We start from the raw sequence: 22,251 nt of genomic DNA, 5'->3' as shown, positions 1-22,251 counted from the left end.
TAATAATAAAATAAAAGCGGTCGTTAAACGATCGGGAATGTGAGAAATACTCCGACGCGCGGCGGTATGAGAACGGCGTAAAGAAAAAGATAAAAAAGGAAGAAGTAAATAAGTTGGGAAAACTTAACGATTCCTTACCTCTTAGATAGCATAATTAATTAAGTTAAACTCTATTGTTCGGGTGGCGAGAAAAATGGCGTCCCGCTGTCAGCTGCACATCGGCTCAGGGGTGGAACAATACGGTTTGTTTAAGAGGAAGGGGAGAGACCTATTTATTTGGAGCGGCTCGATAAGCATGTATGTTTCTGTCTGATAGCAAACAGCGCGGGTATTGATCAGTGCTGGCGAGTAAACAAGTACGGCCAGCCGAGGGAGAGGGGGCCGTTGCTTACATGCCTCTCTCGCAGATGCTTGTTGTGGCTCTGGTCACTCATGTAGCGACGCGAGCGCCGCCGAGCGCCGGCGGAGGCAGCCGAAGCGAGCGCCGCGGCGCGTGCTGCGCCGCCCAAGACGCGCCGCGCCACTACCACAAGTCGCAGGCGGCAGCTCGCACCGACATGCTGGAACCGCGCTGGCGCCCCGTGCAGGTAACGCGCACGTGCACGTGCTCGCAGCTGCGCGCCCCCGCTGTCTGCTGTCTTGTTGCTGTTGCTGTCGCTGTCGCTATCGCACGCCAGCCGCCGCTCGGCCGACGCCGAAAAGGCGGCAGCTAGTGGGAGGAGCCAGCTTCCGGCGGGAACTTTGACTCGGCATTGTTGCGCTACGCGGCTTCGGCTTTGCGCCTGTTTTAGCTCAGCGGCTGCCTTGTCATTCGCTTGCACCCTTCCGTGTCAGAGGCGCGACACTGAAGGACAGCAACTATCCTGTGTCCATTTACGTCCCTGTAAGCAAAATTATTCACGATTTGCAAAACTACTTGTTTCACAAACATTGTTGCTGTAACTTGACAGCGACGGATGGCGTTACTACTGGTGTTACTGTTAAACAAATCTGTAAATGTATATGTCTTTGCATTACTGCATAGCTTTCATTTGATACTAAAATGTTCCGTTCGTGTGAGAATGTTCTGCGTACATGTTAAGATTGCGCTCTGCCTTTATACGTTCTGTATTAAACTGATTCTTGTGTGTCATAGTGATAGATAGACTTTTCTTTGCACTCTGTGACTGTTACGTTTGTGTCGTGTAAAATATGTGAATTGTGACATGTGACTTGTTTGATTAATTATGTCTCTTACGACGCGTGCACCTTAATTCTCGTATACGTTTTCATTTCTTCATAACTGTACATGTAATGAGCAATATTTCTTGTGTAATGTGCAGTACTTGGGCCATACAATGATAGTATTCAGTATAAATCTTATGAGCGAGTGACCGTTTCACAAATCGAAATAAAATTGCAACTGATGTATCGTTTACTGCCTACGCAGCCTCCTTCTAGATAATTACTTTTTTTGCCAGATTCCACACTTGTAATGAACGTGTCGAAGAGTGCCTACAGCAGTAGACAAAACTTGGTAGTTATTTAATTTACTCTGTGTGTCGGTCACTTACCCAAAAGAATTTTACTGAATCGGAATTGTTTCGCAAAAGTCCATGTTCACGTATAACAATAGTATAGCTCTTTTGTTCTTTATTAAATATGACAGAATTGTTATTTCTTGTATTAAAATCTCTTACACGTTGCAGGTAATTGTGCTGTAAGTAAGGAATATCGAAATATGTTAGGCATTTCATATACCATTTTACGGGACAAATTTCACTACAGAAAGCGTTAGTTTAAGCGTTCTAATGCTTGGGAAAGTCGGCAGATAGAAATTCGCTTAAGAAAGAAACCTCTAGATAACGAGGTTCGAAAAGAAGAGGAAGAGGTAAAAAAATCTCCGCAGATCCTCGGTTCGGAGTGGGAATGCCATAAATTTTTCTCTACTTGTGTCATTCAGCCTTTCAAAAAATTTCTTAGCATTGGAAACTGACAGAATTCGTCGATAGTCGAATATGTATGGACACGCAAGCAATTGTTCACGTGAGACACAATAGGGTTTGTCGAAGGGTGATAAGCTGGCTGGCGCTCCGTCGCTTTTTTTTTTTTTCAGTCCGTGGCAGCTTGGCATTCTGTTGTATCTGAGTTACATCCGAGTAGCGAGCCCAGATAAGACTGCGCGCCATTGTCAAGGAGCACCGAGGCGCGCGTGTCTCTATTAAATTACACGCACCGGTTTCCAGGGAAGAGCCGACTGCCGGTGTCGAACCGGGAGCGGAAGACGGCAGGTGTGCCGCTTGGCACTCACCCTGTATAATTAAGACTTGGCTGTCACGGTGTGAGGGTGCACGTGGCCGCGGGGGAGCGTATTGAAATCTCATCCCCTCCGCGCCTGTATCGCCGCGGCTCAAAAATGGAGACAGCCACCCCTAAACAAAGAGCCACAACAGCCGCCGACTGCCGACCGCCCCCCTCCGCCCTTTGCCGCCGAAAGCGTCAACAGTAAATAATTTCGCACTCTTCCAGCTGCGAGTCCGGCGGAACAGCTGCCTAGACCTGTGGGTGCACTCGGAAAGAAGAAAGACAAAAAATGTAAACCGAGGATTTCCTCTGGGGTCATAACACGAGACGCACAGAAATATAAATGCACTGTGTTCTGATGTATCTCTGTACTATGAGTTCAGCAAGTGTAATCTGCGAAGCATTAGGATTTCTCGAAAGCAACGTAAAACAGAAAAATATTGAATATCAAATTAAATACGAATTACTTAGACCTAACAAGCAAAATAAAAGACTAGTATCCCATACTTTCGTTGCTAGCACATACTTGGTAAGTGTGTATAATTAAGAGTGGAAGATTTATTTGAAGTTCCACGGGGCATAAACGAATAAATCGTTCAATTATTGAAAGTATAAATGTTTTGGACCTACTGATGTTGACTTTCTTTCCATATGTTAGCACAGTTCCACAATGGCTTCTAAGTATAATGTGGTCTGACTAAGAAAGGGAAAGATATTTAAGTTTTCCTCATACGAGAACATTAACTTGAAGAAAAAAAATTCCTAGCACATAGTTTCGTGTATGTGCAATAGTACTTCATATTTTTAAGTCTGCCATCTGTAATGACCTCGTCATCGGTGAGACGTTAAATTCTAATCTCCCTTATTTTCGTAATTCTGTGGGACCTTATTTTAAAATAACTAATAGAGACGAAAACTCTTCTCTTTTACAGAGGTAAACATGTTAATTGAATTGCTGGGTACGTGTCTCTTGGAAACTACAAAGAATTATGTCACTGTGATAAAGATATCGAGTAAGTGTAACAGCTATTGTGTGACATTTTCGAAAACAGCGCGTTCACAAATGACTTCCATCTCTAGTTAATACGGAACAAGGCAGAGCGTTGCGGTCGCTGCGCCTCCACCCGCCCCTCCCAGAGACGCACTTTTCATTTGAGAAGTTTCGTTACGTATACCAGTGTATCATTAGATGCCTTGTGTTCATTCAGACAAATTAAATAACACGTATTTCAAATAATCGGTGTCAGTCATTTCGTCAGAGTATTTTCCTGGGTTGCAAAATTGTCGTACCAGTTTTCCAATTGTTCTGGGACATCATTGAACAGTTATCCTTCTACTGATTTAATGGAATAGTTTCAGACCACTTACGTCAATTTAACGAACAGGAAAAAAGATTTTAAGTGATAGTAACGTCAGTAAGTTCCGGTTCATCCTCCAAATTCGATAGTGTTAATTTATGACAAAGTGATGGGAAGTAAAAGACGATGCACCACTGTAAATACAAGATGCAAAACAGCAGTCGCCTTCTAAGAATTGTTTTTGAGCTACACCCAGCAAACTGGTCTTCAGGGGTCGTAGGTTTCGTAGGAATATAATAGAGATCGCAAGACAATCTGCGTGAAGATCTTCCTCCACACTCCACATTACTGATGAAGGAACGCGGAACAGACTCACCTGAAATGTTCAAACCCAGAATCGAGCCGTAGTCTCCCCCATTTCGACACCTACTTCTTGCATCGTCGACCGACGTAGCGCAACGGGTTCGTTTTCGGAAGAATCGTGACAGAAATGCCAGTTGAACCAACTTTATTTAAGCATTCCAAGGCTGCCTCAAATTCCGGGATGTTTTCTTCCAGAAGGCCGCAACCAGACCCTCACTACATCTTTTCTTATTGCTCTCGTCCTTCCGGTCCTTCATTACTGGTAATGATCACATTATCCAACTTCTGTGTATTCATTACACAAAATACTGATGCCGTGAAGAATTGTTTCTCGGTCTGTAATGTAAATCATTTGTTTAAAACAACATTTACAATTTTTTTATGTAGTAAAACGTCCGCAAAATTTTCTTCCGTAAAACTAAATACACTATAAGTTATGATCTCTGTGGACACGAATAACGTTTCTTCATTGTCTCGGTAATGTTTTTAAAGCCGTTCTAATTATAGTGTTTCCATTCAGGATACGCATATCTATATTATTATAATTTGTTTCGCTCCGCTAATTCATTTTTAATTTTACTCGACTCTTTCCCGGAACATTTATGAGAGCAAGCCGCAGCTTGCGGCTCCACGGAATACAGTCGGGTTTGAAGAGCGGAACAAGTAAGTGTGGCCGATCGGGGAGCGTGGCGGGAGGTTGCGTTGATCCGCGGAGCAGCCGTGTTGTGGCCGAGACGCGATAAGCGGCCACGCCTTATCTGTCAGTCCGCAGGAAGGCACCCCGGCACAAACGAATTGTTCAAATACATCACAGCCGGTGCTGCTGCGCGGGCATTTCTCAGCTTTTACATAAATTAAGTGGCGCCCCACAAAGCCGACCACATAACAAAATTCTGAATTAGTTTTGTTCGTAAACCGTTCATCCGAACCGCCACGCCGGCGGTTGCCACACGTGAGTAACTCCATTGTCTTTCCGTGTAAAGTGCTTATTAAAAGCTTCCGAGTGGCGGAAAATTGCTTTATACTTTTTTTGACGACTGAATCAGAAGGAGCGCAATGCGCGCCCTGTTAAAAGTACTCGAGTTCATTAACAAATTATACAAAAGGCGAACATTTGTTTCGTGGGAAGCGAGTTCCCCGTATCAGGCAAAACATAAACTCCCTTTTGTAACAGAAGTAACTGTCTGGCCCTACATTCGAGCTGCCTTGGTTAACTCCGGTCGGGAGAAAGAAAGATCGAAAGAAGATTATCGTTTAACATCCCGTCGACGCGTTTGGGAGAAGTCGGAACTGTGAACATCCTGATGAACTTCTTGTCCCGTGTCACAGCGTGGCGATCAGTTAAAGAAATTTTTGCTGTGATATTGGATTCGATACTAAATCCTTCTTTTCGGGTGTACCTTGTAAATGGATTAGGTGTGCTTTTTTTTCAACAAGGGTGAAGATCGTTGTCAAAAATACACCCGGATATAAAGTTCCAACATCGACTCCAAAACGTAAGTGGAAACTATTTATCTCATTCCAACTCACGAATTTCATCGTCAGTTACGGCGGCCACAGATGTCCACATTGTGAAATTCTTCTGCTCTCGGAACTTACCGTTAATAAATTAGCACAATTCCGCCGCAAACCCGAGACAATAAAAGTTGGAGAATTATGGTACCGGATATTTTCTAATGAAGGCTTACTTGCTCATCAATGACACTTGCATCGAGTACCTTGCTTGATTAAGACACAAATGGTTAACCTTCTCCAGCATCCGTAGCAGGGAATTTGCACATTGTTCGCAGGTGCTTTTCCTTCAGTTTTAGTACATTTAATACTGAAATCGTAGAGCTCATAAATTCCCCGTCGATGTCGCACTGTTCAACGAGATCGGTCCCCGTACCGTGAACACCGACCAGAATGAAATCCGCGGATATATTGAAACTTACTCGGAAACTGTGTAATATGGATTTCCGAAACATTTTTCAGTGCTACGTTTAACGCAGATAAGTTGACCTCGCAGGAGGAATAATTTGCTTGAAACTGCCCCACGAAGAATGGGGAGGGCCGGCCGAAGTGGCAGAGCGGTTCTAGGCGCTACAGTCTGGAACCGCGCGACCGCTGCGGTCGCAGGCTCGAATCCTGCCTCGGGCATGGATGTGTGTGATGTCCTTAGGTTAGTTAGGTTTAGGTAGTTCTAAGTTCTAGGGGACTGATGACCAAAGAAGTTAAGTCCCATAGTGCTCAGAGCCATTTGAACCATTTGATTAGGAGGCTTTGGGACGGCGAGATGCGTGCTCTAAAGCATAGCGCTTACATTCCATCGCACTGAGTGGGTCGGCGACGATATGTATCAACTTGTCAAAGGTACATTCACTGACGTATTTGTATCTTTATGAATAGATCCCCTAAGAAAGACGAGTTCAATATATTACTATCGTAAAAAGATTTCGTCGTACCGAAAGTGATTTAAAATACCATATATGAAACTTGTTAATGTACGGTACCGCTCGTTCCAGCTTAGCGGATAGAGAGTCAGATGCAATTGCATGGTGACAGACAAGCTGAAACAGTAGTACTGCTGCATCCAAAATTAGTGAGAATGTAGTACCACTAGAGAGAGGAACCGAAATTGTGAGTGAATGGAGGTGAAATGCATCCTCTTCTCTCTGACTCGCGCTGTATCATCGGTCGGGTGAAGACTTCCAAAAACCGTGCAACACTGAAAATTTTGACCAAAGCGAATTCAACTGTCTGTTCTGCATCTGTCGTTCACTCAACTTCATTACTGCACAGCAAGAACTGTTTCACATGACTAAAATATTGACGTACACATTTTGCCAACAAGCTTTTGTATCAACAACTGATAGTGAATCGATGCGTCATTATCATTCACTGTTGTTGTTGATATGTTGTTTATTAACAGATTATAAATGAATCTAAAATTATGTACGGTAGTTTTTTTTTATAGTAAATCAGCTAAAGCCAATGGACAGAGAGTACTTTCTAGTATGCCGGTTACGTTTCACTTTATTCACATTTCACATCTTCATTAGTCTATCAGAGAATAATTCCGAACGGGATGGATCAGAAAGTTTTTGACTCGTCATTTCCTGGTCTCACATGCTCACTATGAAAGTTCACCTTATCTGATCAGGATACTAGGCAGTAATAAAGCGATCCAAACGACGGTTGTAAGAAGCGGAGAATTTAAAAAGGGCATACATTAATATTACTCGTTGCAATATACAGTCACGGGGCACCGAAATTAAAATAAGCGCTTAACTTAGTTCTCTCGGAGAGTTTTTTCCAAATTATAATGTGCCCACATTCAGTTTTGTGCGCTTTTAACTTACTGTGCGACCAATATCGGGCGAAAGTCGTACAAACCGAGCAACAATAAGAAAAAAGGTGCTCGAAAGAATAAAACTCTCTGCCAGATACTTCGCTGGCCTTTATTTCTAAGCGATTTCGTTTCACAAATACAACAGAAGCGTATTTTTTCTCGTAATTTATGTATGTCTTCGTCTTACCTTATCGGCCGAAGGAATTTTGTCTCACCGTGGAGATAAATTTCGAAACGTGGATTCTATTGTGCAACTTCATCTAGGGGCTCCTTTTAAGCTTTCATTATTTCGATAATTAACTCGAGAACAAAGAAACTGTTTTTGTGTTAATTGATTTAATTAGGTTGTATTGTTTTTCAGGTAAGGACGGGAGACGGCGCTGGCCGCCGGCCGTTGCTGCGGCGCCGCTACGCACGGCACGCACCGCGCGCCACACACCACGCGCTACGCCCCTCCACGCGGGATCCGTCCTGTAAGTGTACGGCTCCCCTCCTGATACAACTGGTAGTATCACCGCACCGCTTGCTTCACTGTCCGTCTTTGCAGCCTTCGTTTCGCAATATAGAGACCATCATTCTTTTCTCTCAGTCCGACTAAATCGCCCTGTTCACGTCAGTTGCCCAACACATGTGGCTCCCCGGAAAATTACCTTTTCGGAAGGGTATTGGCGCGAAAATATTGACGATATTAACGTTATAGAAAAAAAAAGCGGAGAAGTCGTCTCACAGAATACTAAATAGCATAGCGCAGAAATAATTTAGGATCTGTCTTCAAAGTAGTATTCAAATTACGCACAGTTTTGTAATACACATATTCTAGCATAATCGTACAAATATATTTTCAGATATTTCCTTTATTGCGCTTTCAAAACTGATTTGTGTTTATGGACATCCGTTTTCTGAAAAATGCTAATTTTAGCCAGCCACACATCTTTAGGAACTTGAAAACTAATTTAGTTCTTGGCGTATGTCCGCAACATATTAAATCACTGTTTTCCTGTAAAATGGCACCCCATAATTTAAGACACTGATGACAGTACAACCATTATGAATTAGAAAGAACAAACTATAACCGTAGATAATCGTACATACGCTCCGAAACATGACTAGGGAACCAAAAGAAAGGTTTCCAGCACCAAATATACCTCAAAGTGCCATTCAGTTCTTTTAATAAATAGCATATCGCTTTGTATTTAAGGAATCAGTAGCGATTACCGTTTTGCATTACCTCGAATAATGTCCAGCGATATGATACAAAAAACCGCTTTTCAAAATACTTTTCTTTCTTTTTTTTATGATTGTACCACGAACAGTAAGAAGACACATTTTCACATTTATAAGAGACTTCTTTTCCTGCCTGCCTCGTCCACGCTGGAGAACCGACTCTCCACAACCCGCACACGTCAATTAGAGGTACAGGGAATTTACTCGCTCTGCCGGCAAGTCTACAGGAATCGGCAAGTTGTAGCTCTATCTGTTGAAAACGGTTTGCTTACTCAGTTTCCAATAATATGTTTCCTCTTCCTTTACACGCAAAATATTGCTTATTTCTTTGGTGGCAGTACAGTCCCATGACGATTGCCACTCGGCGAAAGATTAGCCAGTGTGCCTTCTGGATTCTTGGCGCGCCGTGCGTTGTTACTGGAGCCCTCTGTTCCGAACTGTTACTAAATGATTAAAATTTGCACCTGGATATGGTCTGATGTTGAGGCACAGACACCTGTTCCGAAAAAAATCTCCTGTAATTTTTAAAACTTTAGTTTGGTCTAAATGTTCCCCAGAAGTCTTTTATCGAATTTAAAAAGCGTCAGTTTGACATCGTTGACGGTAACTCGGCACTGTTGTGTTATATGAAAATCGCACATCAAAATTTGAGCGTTAAGTAGAGTAATCAATTAAAAACTGCGGGCGAGTCGTGAGATCTTCTATCGCTGCTAGTTGCAGCTTCCCGCAATAAGACAGAAACTTGCACTCAAAATTCCTTATTCTTGTACATTCCAGTTTCAATATTCATGCAGTCAGAAACAGAAGATAAAGCGCTTTAAGAAGTAGCGTACATACGTAGGAAAGAACTAATTAATTGTGCCATATCTACGATGCACGGATGACCAACACAGAAACATGCAATCTGTTTCTTCAACGTATTTGAGCAAAGTCGATAATGACTTTCTAAAAATAAAGTAAACACATTTTTGAAATATTGGTGCTCTGTAGACTGCAAATATTGGAAATATATATATATTCTAACACCAATCTTCCTTTTTTAATTTGATTAATCTACACTTAACCCTAATTTAAATCGAAGCAAACTTATAATCACGCACGAACACATTTCTGACATTTTGAAACCAATTTTCGTATACACATGCAGTGGCGGCCCATCTAAAAATTGCACCCGTGTCCTGGAGGTAAGCGAACCTGTGGATCCACGTTTCGACGGTGCGGCAACAAGGATACCATTCTACTCGCGGAACATCTGCTGACAGCATCAACCCGTAGAGGCCCCAGCTTCTGTAATATTATTGTAATGCTCATTACCTGAACTGGGCATAGGAATAGTGAGGTAGCTGGTCGCATTTTTAGAGTGAGCGCTCTCGTCTTATTCTCGTCTCTCCCACGTCAGTCTGCTGAGCATTCCTGGGACGCTCTCCCGCTCTGCCAAGATTTACCATTAATATCTTTAATTCTCAATAAGAATTGTACTTGACAACACAATCTCTGAGTGATTAACATTCATATATACTGTTCAATGTTCTGGATCCTACCAGTCATACTCCAGTAACGATTGAAGTCTTTGTCATAAGTAGTCAGTTTACTAACAATTTAGTTTACGGTACGAATGATGACCGGAATTTCACGTCAAAAAAAAAGTCAAGTTCTGCCGTATACCATCATAATTGTCCTTACTGTTAATCGTAAATATTATTGAATCTGTGCAAGATATCAGAACAAGCTTTTACTCAAGCCACAGCACTTAAAGCGTCATGTGCGTTGTTATATGTTCAATGCTCGCAACTTTTTTTAATCTTCCGCCTCGATGAAATATGTTTTTGATGGAATTGTGTAATTTTAGACGGAGTTAGAAAGCCCTGTAATAGGGAAATCTTTCTCTATTGTAGAGCTCTCGAATGTCGTCTAAAATTACACAATTCCATCAAAAACATATTTCATCGGGGCAGTAGATTAAAAAAAGCTACGAGCATTGAACATATAACAACGCACATGACGCTTTAAGCGCTGTGGCTTGAGTAAAAGCTTGTTCTGATATCTTGCACAGATTCAATAATATTTACGATTAACAGTAAGGACAATTATGATGGTATACGGCAGAACTTGACTTTTTTTTGACGTGAAATTCCGGTCATCATTCGCACCGTAAACTAAATTGTTAGTAAACTGACTACTTAAGACAAAGACTTCAAGCGTTACTGGAGTATGACTAGTAGGATACAGAACATTGAACAGTATATTTGAATGATAATCCCTCAGAGATTGTGTTGGTGATCGTTATGGTTTACAGAGACACTAGGATAAAGATGGTAGTGGTGACACCCGCTGAGTGCGGTGGCACCGACTCCACCACGGTAACGTTGGGAGGCGGACCGGTAGCTTTACAGGAACGCCGTCGCACTTCGCACATTCTCCGGTAGAATTTGAGAAACGCTTCTTTGAAAGCCATACAAAGTCTCAGATCCCTAACCTGCTCTTATCTACGGCTCTGTAACCCCGCTTAAAAATTCGTTCCATGTTTTAAACAAATATCTCAGGGGCCACAAGTGACTAGCACTGACGACTTAAGCGCAAAGCGCTCGTTCGTTGGCTTCGAAACTCTTACCGGAAAAATGGTTTCCTTATTTCCTTCGGGTCCAGAAGTATGTCTGGTTAACTGTTACTGCGAATAAACCAGTCATTGGTGTATAGAGGAAGGAGAACACAACGTCACACATAACGTACTTCCTTTTTTAACGTTTCCGCAATAGTCGCACTTGATACACAAGAACATTACAACACGTATATATTTTTATGTGTGAAATTCTGTCACCTGTTGGTACTTTTTATTTTTACCAATATGTATTTCGAAGCGGATACTCCAGCTTCAGATTTTACCAATTTCAATCACGGCTTTTCATCATTGCGTGGTGAAGAAGTCACACCAGAGAGATTATATTGTTAAATAAACGGAAGAGACAAATGAATTCTAGTGTAAGACACTACCGCTCATGTCTTTTCCGTTTATGTAACACTATAGCTACCCTCACCTGATACTGCCTCACCACGTCACGACAAGAAGTTCTACTGAAATTAGTAAAGCGTGAAGTTGGAGAATCGGCTCCGAAATACATATACATGTAAATAAAAAATCTAAATATAGACAGCTGACGTACTTGTATTAAAATTACAGATGATGGTCGGAAACAGTCTGGAAAGCTTGTAAGGATGTTGCAGGGCAGACTGTGCTGAGAAATAATTGTTAAGAAAAAAATTCTATATTTCGCCGTTTCCGAGGTATTTAACATTGAAGTTAGCCAAAAGTGTCGTCGCGCGCGTATATTGAGGCACCAGTACGTGGTAAGATGCGGTAATGCACACACATGCATGGGTTCGTAAGTTACCACGTCTTCAAATGTTCATTGCCATTTAAAATGCGCCTTTTTCGGACCTGATAAATTTAAGTTAGGAAACCAAACGGGGACTACCTTTGGCGACACTTCCTCTGGCAGGCTGCTTGATTTTGCGCGCGCAATAACCTGACTGGCTAAATCCAGTGCTAATTAAATCGGAAACGGCGCGATGTTTTTTTTTCTTTTTTTTCTTAATAATTATTTCTCAGCACAATCTACCCTGAAACACGCTTAAAAGCTTTTCAGATCGTTTCTGACCACCCTGTATATTAATATTATTTATTTTATGCTCATTTTACGGCCTTCATTGGACCATTCTAGTCAGTTATACAAAGGTTTATGCAGGTTGTTGTAATTCAGTAATACAACACAATTTAATAATAATTCAATAAGACAATTCAATAGTGCAGTGGTTATTTAGGGATTATTATAATTTATTATTGTATGAAAGGGGTTTTGCTCTTCTGTCTGCTCAACACTTTTTCATTCTTTCAGATATTTTCTTTTTTTCTTCGTCTGAGATCACTCTTCCTATAGCCCTTTTCTTGACTTCGTAAGTAGCCTGGTTCGTGTCTCTTGCAATATTCTGGTTTTCTATGTTTCTTTTTTTTTTTAAGTCGTCTACAGTAATTTGGAGTTCTCTTACATCTTCCTTAATTTATGTGATCCATTTAATGTTGCTCTTACTATTCCACAGTTTTTCTATTATTCCATAACTAGTTCTGTTTTCTAGCTTTCTCATCATATGTCCCAAAAAATGAGATGCACTTCTTTCTGATCGTGCTCATTACTGCTTCTATTTTCTTGTACATTTCATTTGAAGCTATTCTCCAATGCCCATGTACTTGAAATTGTTTATTTATGTATGTTCCAATTATTCTGCTTTCTATCTTCAGTATTCTGTCAGTTTCTGCTATAGTAGTTGTTTTGAAGATGGTTTCAGTTGCGTGAGTTATTTCTGGTTGTATAACTGTTTTATAATGTTTTAATTTTGTTTCTATGGCTAGGCTTTTTTACTGTATATGTTTTTGGTAACGTAATTTGCTTCGTTCAGTTTCTTTATTCTGTTCGGTACGATGGCTTCTCATTTAGGTTGCAATTTACGATTTCACCTAAATATTTAAATTTATCGACAATTTTGAATTCTTGTTCTCCTATCGTAATTTTGTTTGCAAGTTTTGGGTCAGTTAGCATAATGTCCGTTTTCTCAAATGATATTCCGAGGCCAGTTTTCTGTGATATTTCTTGTAGTGATTTAAGTCGTTGCCTGGTTAAGAGTGCATTGTTGGCTAGGAGAGCAGGATCATCAGCAAATCCCACGCAGTTCAAACTTACGTTATTTTTAGTATTTCCACCACCCTGTCTATTACCTTTATTTATCTAATAAATGTGCCGATCGCTATGCTGTTGAAAATAGGCCGAGTATTTGCAGCGTAACGTCTCCCGCCGTTTGTCGTCGGATATCCGAGGGAGGAAAGGTAAGCGGAAACAGAGCGCCTTCCGCTTTTTGTTCGCTAAAGTCGCTTCTCGGGCAGAAAACTGGGGTCGCTCTGCGCCAAGCGCTGTTTATGGGCGGCGTAATCGTAGGCAATTGAATGCCGTTAAGAAGGTGCGTCCCCGTCTTGCCAAAGTTTAGCGACCCGGTCCCGAAGGGTCACTTGGCCGCGGGGAAACAAATCTGCGCCTGCCGCCAGCACGTAGCCTAGTTTAACACCGTACTGATACGATACAGGTACTGTGCTGTGTAGCGGCTGTGGGAAGGAGGTGCGGTTACTTGAGGGTGCGGATGCCGCTCCGTTCGATTGTGTCGGCGAGCCGGCCGTGCTAACGAACTGCGCGAACGTGAGGAAATATTTGTGCGCAGCCAGCCCGCAACTTGTTGGCTTTGCACCAGAGTATTTATCAGATGTGTTTGTTGTTAGTCCATATTCTACTACACTGTTGATTTTTCAAAAGCCAGTGGAGATGGGTGCGGGCTGCTGCGCTGTGTACCTTGCTCTGTTGATTTTTTTATTTAAGCCATATTTCTTATTTATTTTTGAGTTGCATTTTCTGCGGTCCCTTCAGGTAAGCGCTAGTCCTTCTCACGCTCACTCCTGCCCGTTTACCTCTAGAATCGTCGCGCACTCATTCAATAAGTACACTCGGAAATGTCAGTTAAAATTATCCGCCAAATCTGACAGAATTCACCCCTTTTATTTATTTTGTACCTTTTTATTTTTTTTCCTTTTTTTATATTCCTTACGAGCCCCCCGAGTGCCCGCGCGCGGTTGGGGACGTACCCGCGTTCCACCAAATCGCGAATACTGATGCCGTGTCGGTTACCGACACCTCGAGAGATCAATAAAAATAGACAACTGACGTTCGTAAAATACAGTTCAAATTCGAAACTGTTCGTGCTGCCTGCCACCGACCACAGTCTCACTTACACGGCAAAAGTTATGAAACGATCGGATTTCGGGTGTCGAACATCAACCTTCAAGTTTCCTGCAATAAAATGAAACCTACGTTACTGACATTAATCTGAAAACTCTACAGTAAGTCTACTTATACAATGGAGCTAGTAGAATGCGTGCAACTAGCGGCGAAATCGTTATTAATTTTACTGTGCGAGTGAGATTGTGTGCTACTTTGGTCCGTGTCACCGTGGCAAATGTTACCGAGGCGTTACTTCTCACATCGCTTTCGCAAACTGTGACCTCCCACCTCTCCCGAGAGCACTTATATCGTAAGGGCGCAGTTACTAAATTATAAGAGTTTGGGCATCGACATATGTTTCGGGTTGGAGTTGTTCTCGTACAGCCTTCGCGAGTGAAACAAAATGGGGAACAAAATAATTATGGTAGTAGCACAATACGGTGGTTTGTGCGGGACAGATATAGATAACGCACCCTTGTTCGCAGAGAAATGGTGCTTCGTGATAAGCAAGCATTGCTTAACGCTCCCCGTGGAACTACGTCATTCCGACGCCCTGGGATCTTCACCTCCCGCACTCCTACCAGCCACACACCGAACCACGCTGTATGATGAGTTTATCACTCGCTATTTTTCGCGTATTTTGTACGGCCTTATTCATTTCAGGCAGCTAGCTTAAATGTCGTGACGCAAAGTCGAGCGCCTACTTGGTGCGGCGTAGAAGAGTAAAATTTAAAGTGTATAAAAATTGATTCGCGTCGAAAAATCTGGAAATTCTTTTAATTTTTTTTTTTTTTTTTTTTTTTTTTTTTTGCGTTTCGTGTGGTCAATTTCGCAGAGAATGCTGCGCAACGAAGGCAATATTAATATTTCATACATTCCTGAGGTATCGAAACACGCTTTTCCACAATTCGTAATATACAGAGGCGTGAGTACTTTGTTGTACAGTCGACGCTTCAACTAACGATATATTGAAAATAACCTGTTTAATGAAGCTGAATATTTCTTTTAACGTCGTCGACGAGGTCTTGGAAGGAGCAGTATTTTGAGACACTGACGGGACCTATAAACGTAATATTCCTTTTTCATCTGCATATGACGGGGAATGTGCTAAATGTGAATCCAAACACTGGAACAGCGGGCGGCACGTATATCGTGCTGGCAGTCATGCTTTCCGTACTTCACACCTTTCCAGCTATTTTGGCAAAACGTGTCACTACAAATTTTAACGTGCGGCATGTCACTATACACTAGTTTTTCAGTGATTTAGAAGAAAAAATATACACGTTTGAGATAACACAGAAAATTTTCAAGCATTCGCCACATAACTGAACTCTCGCATGCTTGCGAACTGTCACCGGCAAAAAGAAGTTTAGGTACATAGAGCCTTTTATGAAGTATTAGGGGCGCTGAAGTTACTTGGGGTACGTGTCAATCTACTGCTGTCTGTCTCGTTTATTACCTTTTCATCATATCGCTCCGTTAAAAGAAAACTCGGAGGAGTTGCTGTGTCGAAAGGTAGGATGTTTATTGCGATAAATATTAGAATCCTAAAATGCAATGTCATAAGACAGAACCTAACATGAAAATTTGTTTTGTGTGTCACCGGGTTGATTTTGTAAGCAACTTTTCATTTCAGCATCCTATTAGCTCTGTATCTCTTTTTTATGAGCCGAATGACAATAAAACAATTTCCGCTTAAACATAAGTCACAGATCCGAACTTACACACTGGAAAAAAACTGGTCTATCTAAAATATTATGATATCCGTCTCGTAGGTAAAAACTAAAATTAAAGCCGCCAATCGCGGCTCGCTTGTTTATCGGCTGTACAAGTGGCGGATGCGCCCAAAATATAAATGGAGTCTGGCTCTCGCACAAAGTGCAGTAACCGACAAGCGACGCTGCAGGTCGATTACGTGACGAGTGAAATGCGATCGCGACACGCCATCCGAATTAGCGCGACGGCGGCACGCCCCTATCCCGCGCGGTGCACGCCCGTCCACTGCTGCCGTCGTCCTCATCTTTGGAGCTAGACGCGTATCGATTTTAAAGGGTGCAACAGTAATGGGCATAATATTTCTGAAAGCCAAATAGATTGTAAACCAAATGGCAGATATAGGAAACTCTGTGAGTACAGGATAGAGTATATTTTAATGCGTATTCCACGCTCTGATCTACATAAGAGGCCCCGTTTTTTTCCGTCCCGGTGTTCATCGTTCTTCGACTTCTAAGAAATTCGTAATCTGTCTTCAACAGAGATATATCTTTATTTTGGTAGCAACTGTAAGCCAAATCAGGCTTCCTCCTCAGTGCATGCGACTATCTGTTTCTTCCAGAGGCCGAACGGACACAGAAGTTCTCCTTTTTAATTTCAGTTGTCAGCTGTGCGCGTTCGGTTTTTCCTGCTGTATTTCTTCGATGTATATCAGTCACCAAAGTCAGAAAATCCGACCTAGAGCCCATACTATATACGAGCTTAACAAACGAAATAAAGCACTATCTCTTGTATTTATATTCATCTGTTATGCATCAATGTTCACTACATTTACTCCTTTCTAATATCAGTGTTGTAAGTTCGTGTTCGAGAAGTGCAGGTTTTAATACCTAAATGTTTGGAATTACGTAATTTTAATCTACGATATTGAAATAATAATACAAATGCATTTTGCTACTAGTTTGTAGGTTCTGTGATCAACAGCGCATGGAACTTACGCGATATATTTCTGAAAATTTTAGAGAGACCACGGTAAATCTATCATAAGACCCGTTCTTCGAAAATATCGCCACAAGACATCGTGTTGTGGCGCTTAGAATTTTTCGACGTGTTTCATCGTACCTCTCGATGGCAGATATCAACGTTACAGGAAAGTCTGTCTTTCACGCGTTTTTTTCGGCCTCTGTCTTTAAAACTATAAAAAAACTAAAATATTTCTAACTGGTATCAAAGTCACAGAGATTAATCAGTGTGTGCCTGGCTCCATGAACACATTTCAATCTTTGAAACAGTTGGCTATTTGACAATTATTTTCGTTTCGTCGAACTGCTTAACATTTGTCGTATAAACACTTAATATATCATCAGCCGAATTGGAATTGCGTTTAAATAGTCAATATCGGAAGTTAAACGGGATTCGAAATATTGACGCTTATCTGCCATTTGCTTTATATTAGTTACGAAATAACTTTGTCGGATAATATTGCTTTTGAACTTACTTTACATAGCACGATCACGAGTTTGCAGCGCTCTACTTTACAAGCGAACAATAACAGGAGCGGCATACAGAATCCCAATAAAAGAATTTGATCGCTAATCTGTCCTTCGTAATAAAATCGATCCCTTTTCTTAAGTAGCGTTAACAAAATAATATTTGAGAGAGACAAGTCATATTTACTGCAGTTGTATGAGGTCAATATTTGCACGAAGCAATCGAAATGTAGGCTGTGATTGGGGGATTAGGGCGAGGTAGACGGGACGTTCTGCTCATTATAACTCACTTCGGAATTCGTAGCTGTGTATTTTCATCAGTCCGTTTATAAACGCCGGCCACATATTCTGCCGGTTGCGCTCTCTGCGTATACAGCAACCCAAATAGCGCCTGACGCTATCGCCTTTCAGGAAAAATCGTTCCTGCTCGCTGTCGCCGCCTTACACCGCGACCCTTCATAACGTGGCGAATTACATTTTTTCTTTAATTGCCATTTCCATAATTTCGTGGAAGCAGTTGTCAAACTGAGACCTAATCTCCGAGGAATCTCGAAACTGTGACTCTAATAGCAAACTGAAAAGAAGAAACAGCAAATTCGGTGGGGTGATTTACGAAATATATATCTAGATTGGCCCGGCCACCTGCTCTCTCGTGCACCATAAACGTTAAAAAATTTCGAATTTCACGTGTCAAGAAGTAACTTATCCTTGTATGGGTAGGAAGGGGCTGGCTACAACACTTGGCTGAAAATATAGCCTGCCGTAGCTATCGCCATATCCTCGCTGGAGAAATCTATGAATAGTTCTCGATCTCTCTTCGTAGGTGAGCAGAGATCCAAATTAACTAAAATACTTTTGATGAAAACGGATATTGCATATACTTTACTTGAGCGAAATTTCTTTTGGCGAATTTAGTGTAGTATACTTTCGGAGAGATGGGAGAATCGCGGTTCGCTAGGGGACTTTATTCACGTCTTTGGTAAGCACTTGGTGTTCTTGTTGATGGGAAAATGGGAATATAATATACTGCGACTCGCACTGTCACACACTATCCTATGCAAATCGTAAACCTAGGGTGGATCTTTAGAGTGTGACGATAATAAAGGAGAGAATAAGACAAATCTTCTTCATAATCGTCTCCTGAAGATGATAAAATGTAACCCGTACATACTCCGTTACTGCAGCTTGCAGTGTGCCTTACTTAGTATTGGGAGAATTCTTTCAGCTCGTATCCTAGATAAAGCGCAGATACCCCTTCCCGGTCGAGGGAAATGCGTAGCGCTTTTTCAGAACATAAATTTTTCGTAGTGCAATAACAGTGGACTCGTGCGCAGAATGGACATATTATAAAAAAAGAAAACACATTTTAGTCGGGAAAAGGCGAAATTTAATTTTTCGATTCTCTTTCTGGAGTCGAGTGTCTCGTTCAACTACAAACTCTTTCGCGCAAAGAACAGTAGGACGCAGAGCCCGTCATCCACTTCTCGCGTTTATGTGCTTCAGTTTTAAGGTGAAATTATTTTCGTCAATTCTTGATTAACCGTCTGTCGCTGCAGAGACATTCAGCTTCCACGGCTGCACCCCTCTGAAGATTACGGGGAACGGATTTGTCTACACACACGTGGTCAGTATGGAAACATTTAGTTTCTGCTGTTCCATTCATTGCCTAAGAATAGTTCTCCAACGTTTAACGCAAGAGGGAGCATCAACATAATTATCAGCTTAAAATAATGTGTGTTACAGCACTGAAAGTGACTGAACTCTGATGCTTATCGATAACCAACTCAGAGACCTTAACAACCGAAGCATCTCGTGGCTACATCAAGTATCATAAAGTAATTTAATAGCAAAGTGTAGTGTTTTTTCTTTGAATGATCTGGTTGAGACACATCTCTTTTGTCATGTACTTATGATTTTTGTCTAAGGCTACGGCACTGGCAAAGGTAAATTACTTTCTCCTCTTTCCATACACGTGTAATGGTAATACTCTACTTTTTGCATATGGTAGTGATTGATGAAATTTTAGAGAGAGTAGACCTTCCGTTTCTGCGGACAGATAACGGTTAATAGACAAAAACGCTTAGTGTCTGCTAACTGTTATGTCATCGAGGCTATACACGAAAATTGTGTTCTTCCATTCTTCTATCCAATAATTTTATAAAAACAAGAAAAATCAATAAATTTATTTAATTAGGAAACAAAAATCTCTGTTTTATTATAGGCGCAATCGAAGAAATCTAAAAACGAAACACGATACTAATAATGGTTGAACGGGTACATCGTCGCCCTCGAGATATTTTTCTCTGCTGTAGTAAAATAATTATTTCTGACCATTAATTAATAACTACCTTTGTTTTTACAGAATAAGTCTAAAGAAATTTGCCATGGCTTACGAACATTTCAGATTGTTTACACGTTTTACATGATTACGTTCAAACGTTTATGGAATACCTCGCACTGTTATTTGGAACATTTGGAAATTACATTTGTTTATAAAAAATCATATAAATTGCAACTCTGATCCGCGTACGAAAGCCAAAATGTATTCCTTGCTCGTGATATCTAATGCTTGTGACGCAGACTAGTGAAATTAGAAAACATCTTCGTTTGATTTTCACCATTAGTTTTTCTACAATGGGCTTCAAAGAAATAAAATTTGTGGTCTAAGCTAACGAAAACAGCGGAGCTGTTTCGGATTTCGCCAGGAAGCTAGCGTATTCGAACCTGCGACCGTAGCGGTCGCGCGGTTCCAGACTGAAGCGACTAGAACTGCTTGGCCACACCGGCCGGCCGTCGTGAATCAGAAACATTGAGTATAAGTTGTCTCTTAAAGAGGTTTTGGAAGGTGTCACGTGCGGAGACTTTTGGCCGAGGGGCTGGAATTATAGTAAATCACAGTTCACTCTGTGTCCAGGATTGTTGATGTTCCAGTTTCCAAAGCAAATTACAGCATCATATATCTGTAACAGTCTTAATAATCTACTCATTTGTTCAGACACTAACACCACTACCTGTACAACGCTGAAAACCAGTCTTACAAAATATTTAAGTTCTGTGATTCTTTAGAAACAGGACGCAGTGAAATGAACCACACTCCACGTTCAGAATGCATTCTCTGCAAAACAATAATAGGGCATGTAAACGCGCAACCGTCGTATTGGGCTTGAGCACTTCGCGATTCGATCCATTACAAGAGGGCGCTACATCTGCTTCTGTAATTCGAACAAATCGAAGTTAGTTGGTTCAAATGGTTCAAATGGCTCTGAGCACTATGGGACTCAACTGCTGAGGTCATTAGTCCCCTAGAACTTAGAACTAGTTAAACCTAACTAACCTAAGGACATCACAAACATCCATGCCCGAGGCAGGATTCGAACCTGGGACCGTAGCGGTCTTGCGGTTCCAGACTGCAGCGCCTTTAACCGCACGGCCGCTTCGGCCGGCTCGAAGTTAGTTGCCAAACGCAGTGTCGCCTCTCAGTTAATAGGTACATAATCTTCATTTAAGGCGTTTACAGTTTCTTCACATTCGTAATGCAGAGAAAATGAAATAGTACGGAAACCATTACCATGAAACGTAACAACGGATGATTTTCCAAATTCTTATGCATGAAATGAAACGTCCTTCCCGAATGGAACACAACTGCCTCATACTGTACGGCTGCGTATAAACTCTGGCCGGAATCGCTATAGGCCCCTATTATCCTTGAATTTTACGTCACACGAATATCAATAAAGCTGAGCAAATATGACGGCGGCCTGGCCGGTGCCCATGTCTCCCCAGAGTGCTGAGTCCTCAGCGGCGTGATTCTGTACATTCTGCGTGGGCTGCCGATACTCCTGCGTCTGTATCAAAGCTCATTTCTAGATGTGTGCCAACTCCTTCAGTTAGGAATTCTGCGCACCCGAGTTCACTCGTCCGTATTACATTTTCGAGGTTTTAATAAATTAAATACAGTTCTAAAAATAATAGGTAATCCTCGAAAGAAATAGCCGTTTGCGCGTATTCTTGGGCAGAAATACCGAGAATTACTACCTCTCTTTTCACCTGATACCATGTTCAACTTTGTTGATTGAATATTAGTGTTTCAAAAGTCCAGAAAAGTTGAGAACTAGATTTTACAATTAGTTTGTTGCAGAATACCTAGAGTCGAAAAGGAAGGGAACGTAGTAGATCATGCATGCGCGTTGTAGAAAATCTTCGGACACCGAATACACTAAGTGCACCACAAAACACGTATCTTGATTCCTGGACTACAAACTGCGCTCCTAAGAGGTATAGCATGTGAAAGCGTAGCATGCATGTTAGTTCACTTGTCTTTGTTTGCCCCGCCTAATCTCCGCAATTAGTTCGTCTATATCATCTTTCCGTTCACATAATTGATACAGTGACCAGTTTTGTAAATCAGTTACAAGAGAGAAGAAAATTACACGAGCCCCAAGACAGTTAACGTAACGAGCTTTTCGACGATTCAGATAAAATCATTTACCTTGTAAAATGAAATAAAAATCTATCTCTGCAACATTAAAAGGGCTTTCTTTTTGGAGGGTCTGTTTAGTAGGGCTCGTACAGGTAATTATTGGAAGGAAGTCGAAACATCGGTTTATTTCATTTCATAAAATGACGAGGTCTTTCATGCAGAAAAATGTCATCCAAGCTGTTCAAATGGCTCAGAGCACTATGCGACTTAATTTCTGAGGTCATCAGTCGCCTAGAACTTAGAACTAATTAAA

The 22,251-nt window shown here is 41.5% G+C and overlaps 1 protein-coding gene across 1 annotated transcript in view; it reads left to right on the top strand.

Moving 5' to 3' along the window:
• The first annotated feature begins 392 nt into the window (after positions 1 to 392).
• Positions 393 to 22,251, top strand: part of LOC126249483 (forkhead box protein P1) — a 777,252-nt gene continuing 755,393 nt past the window's right edge. The window contains exon 1 of the mRNA XM_049951136.1: positions 393 to 587. Coding sequence (XP_049807093.1) covers positions 393 to 587 — 195 coding nt within the window. The remainder of the gene's footprint in view (positions 588 to 22,251) is intronic.

Source organism: Schistocerca nitens, chromosome 3 (genome assembly GCF_023898315.1).
Source record: "Schistocerca nitens isolate TAMUIC-IGC-003100 chromosome 3, iqSchNite1.1, whole genome shotgun sequence".
NCBI lineage: Eukaryota > Metazoa > Arthropoda > Insecta > Orthoptera > Acrididae > Schistocerca > Schistocerca nitens.
Note: the sequence above shows the minus strand (reverse complement) of the source record. Positions and strands in the feature narration are given on the sequence as shown.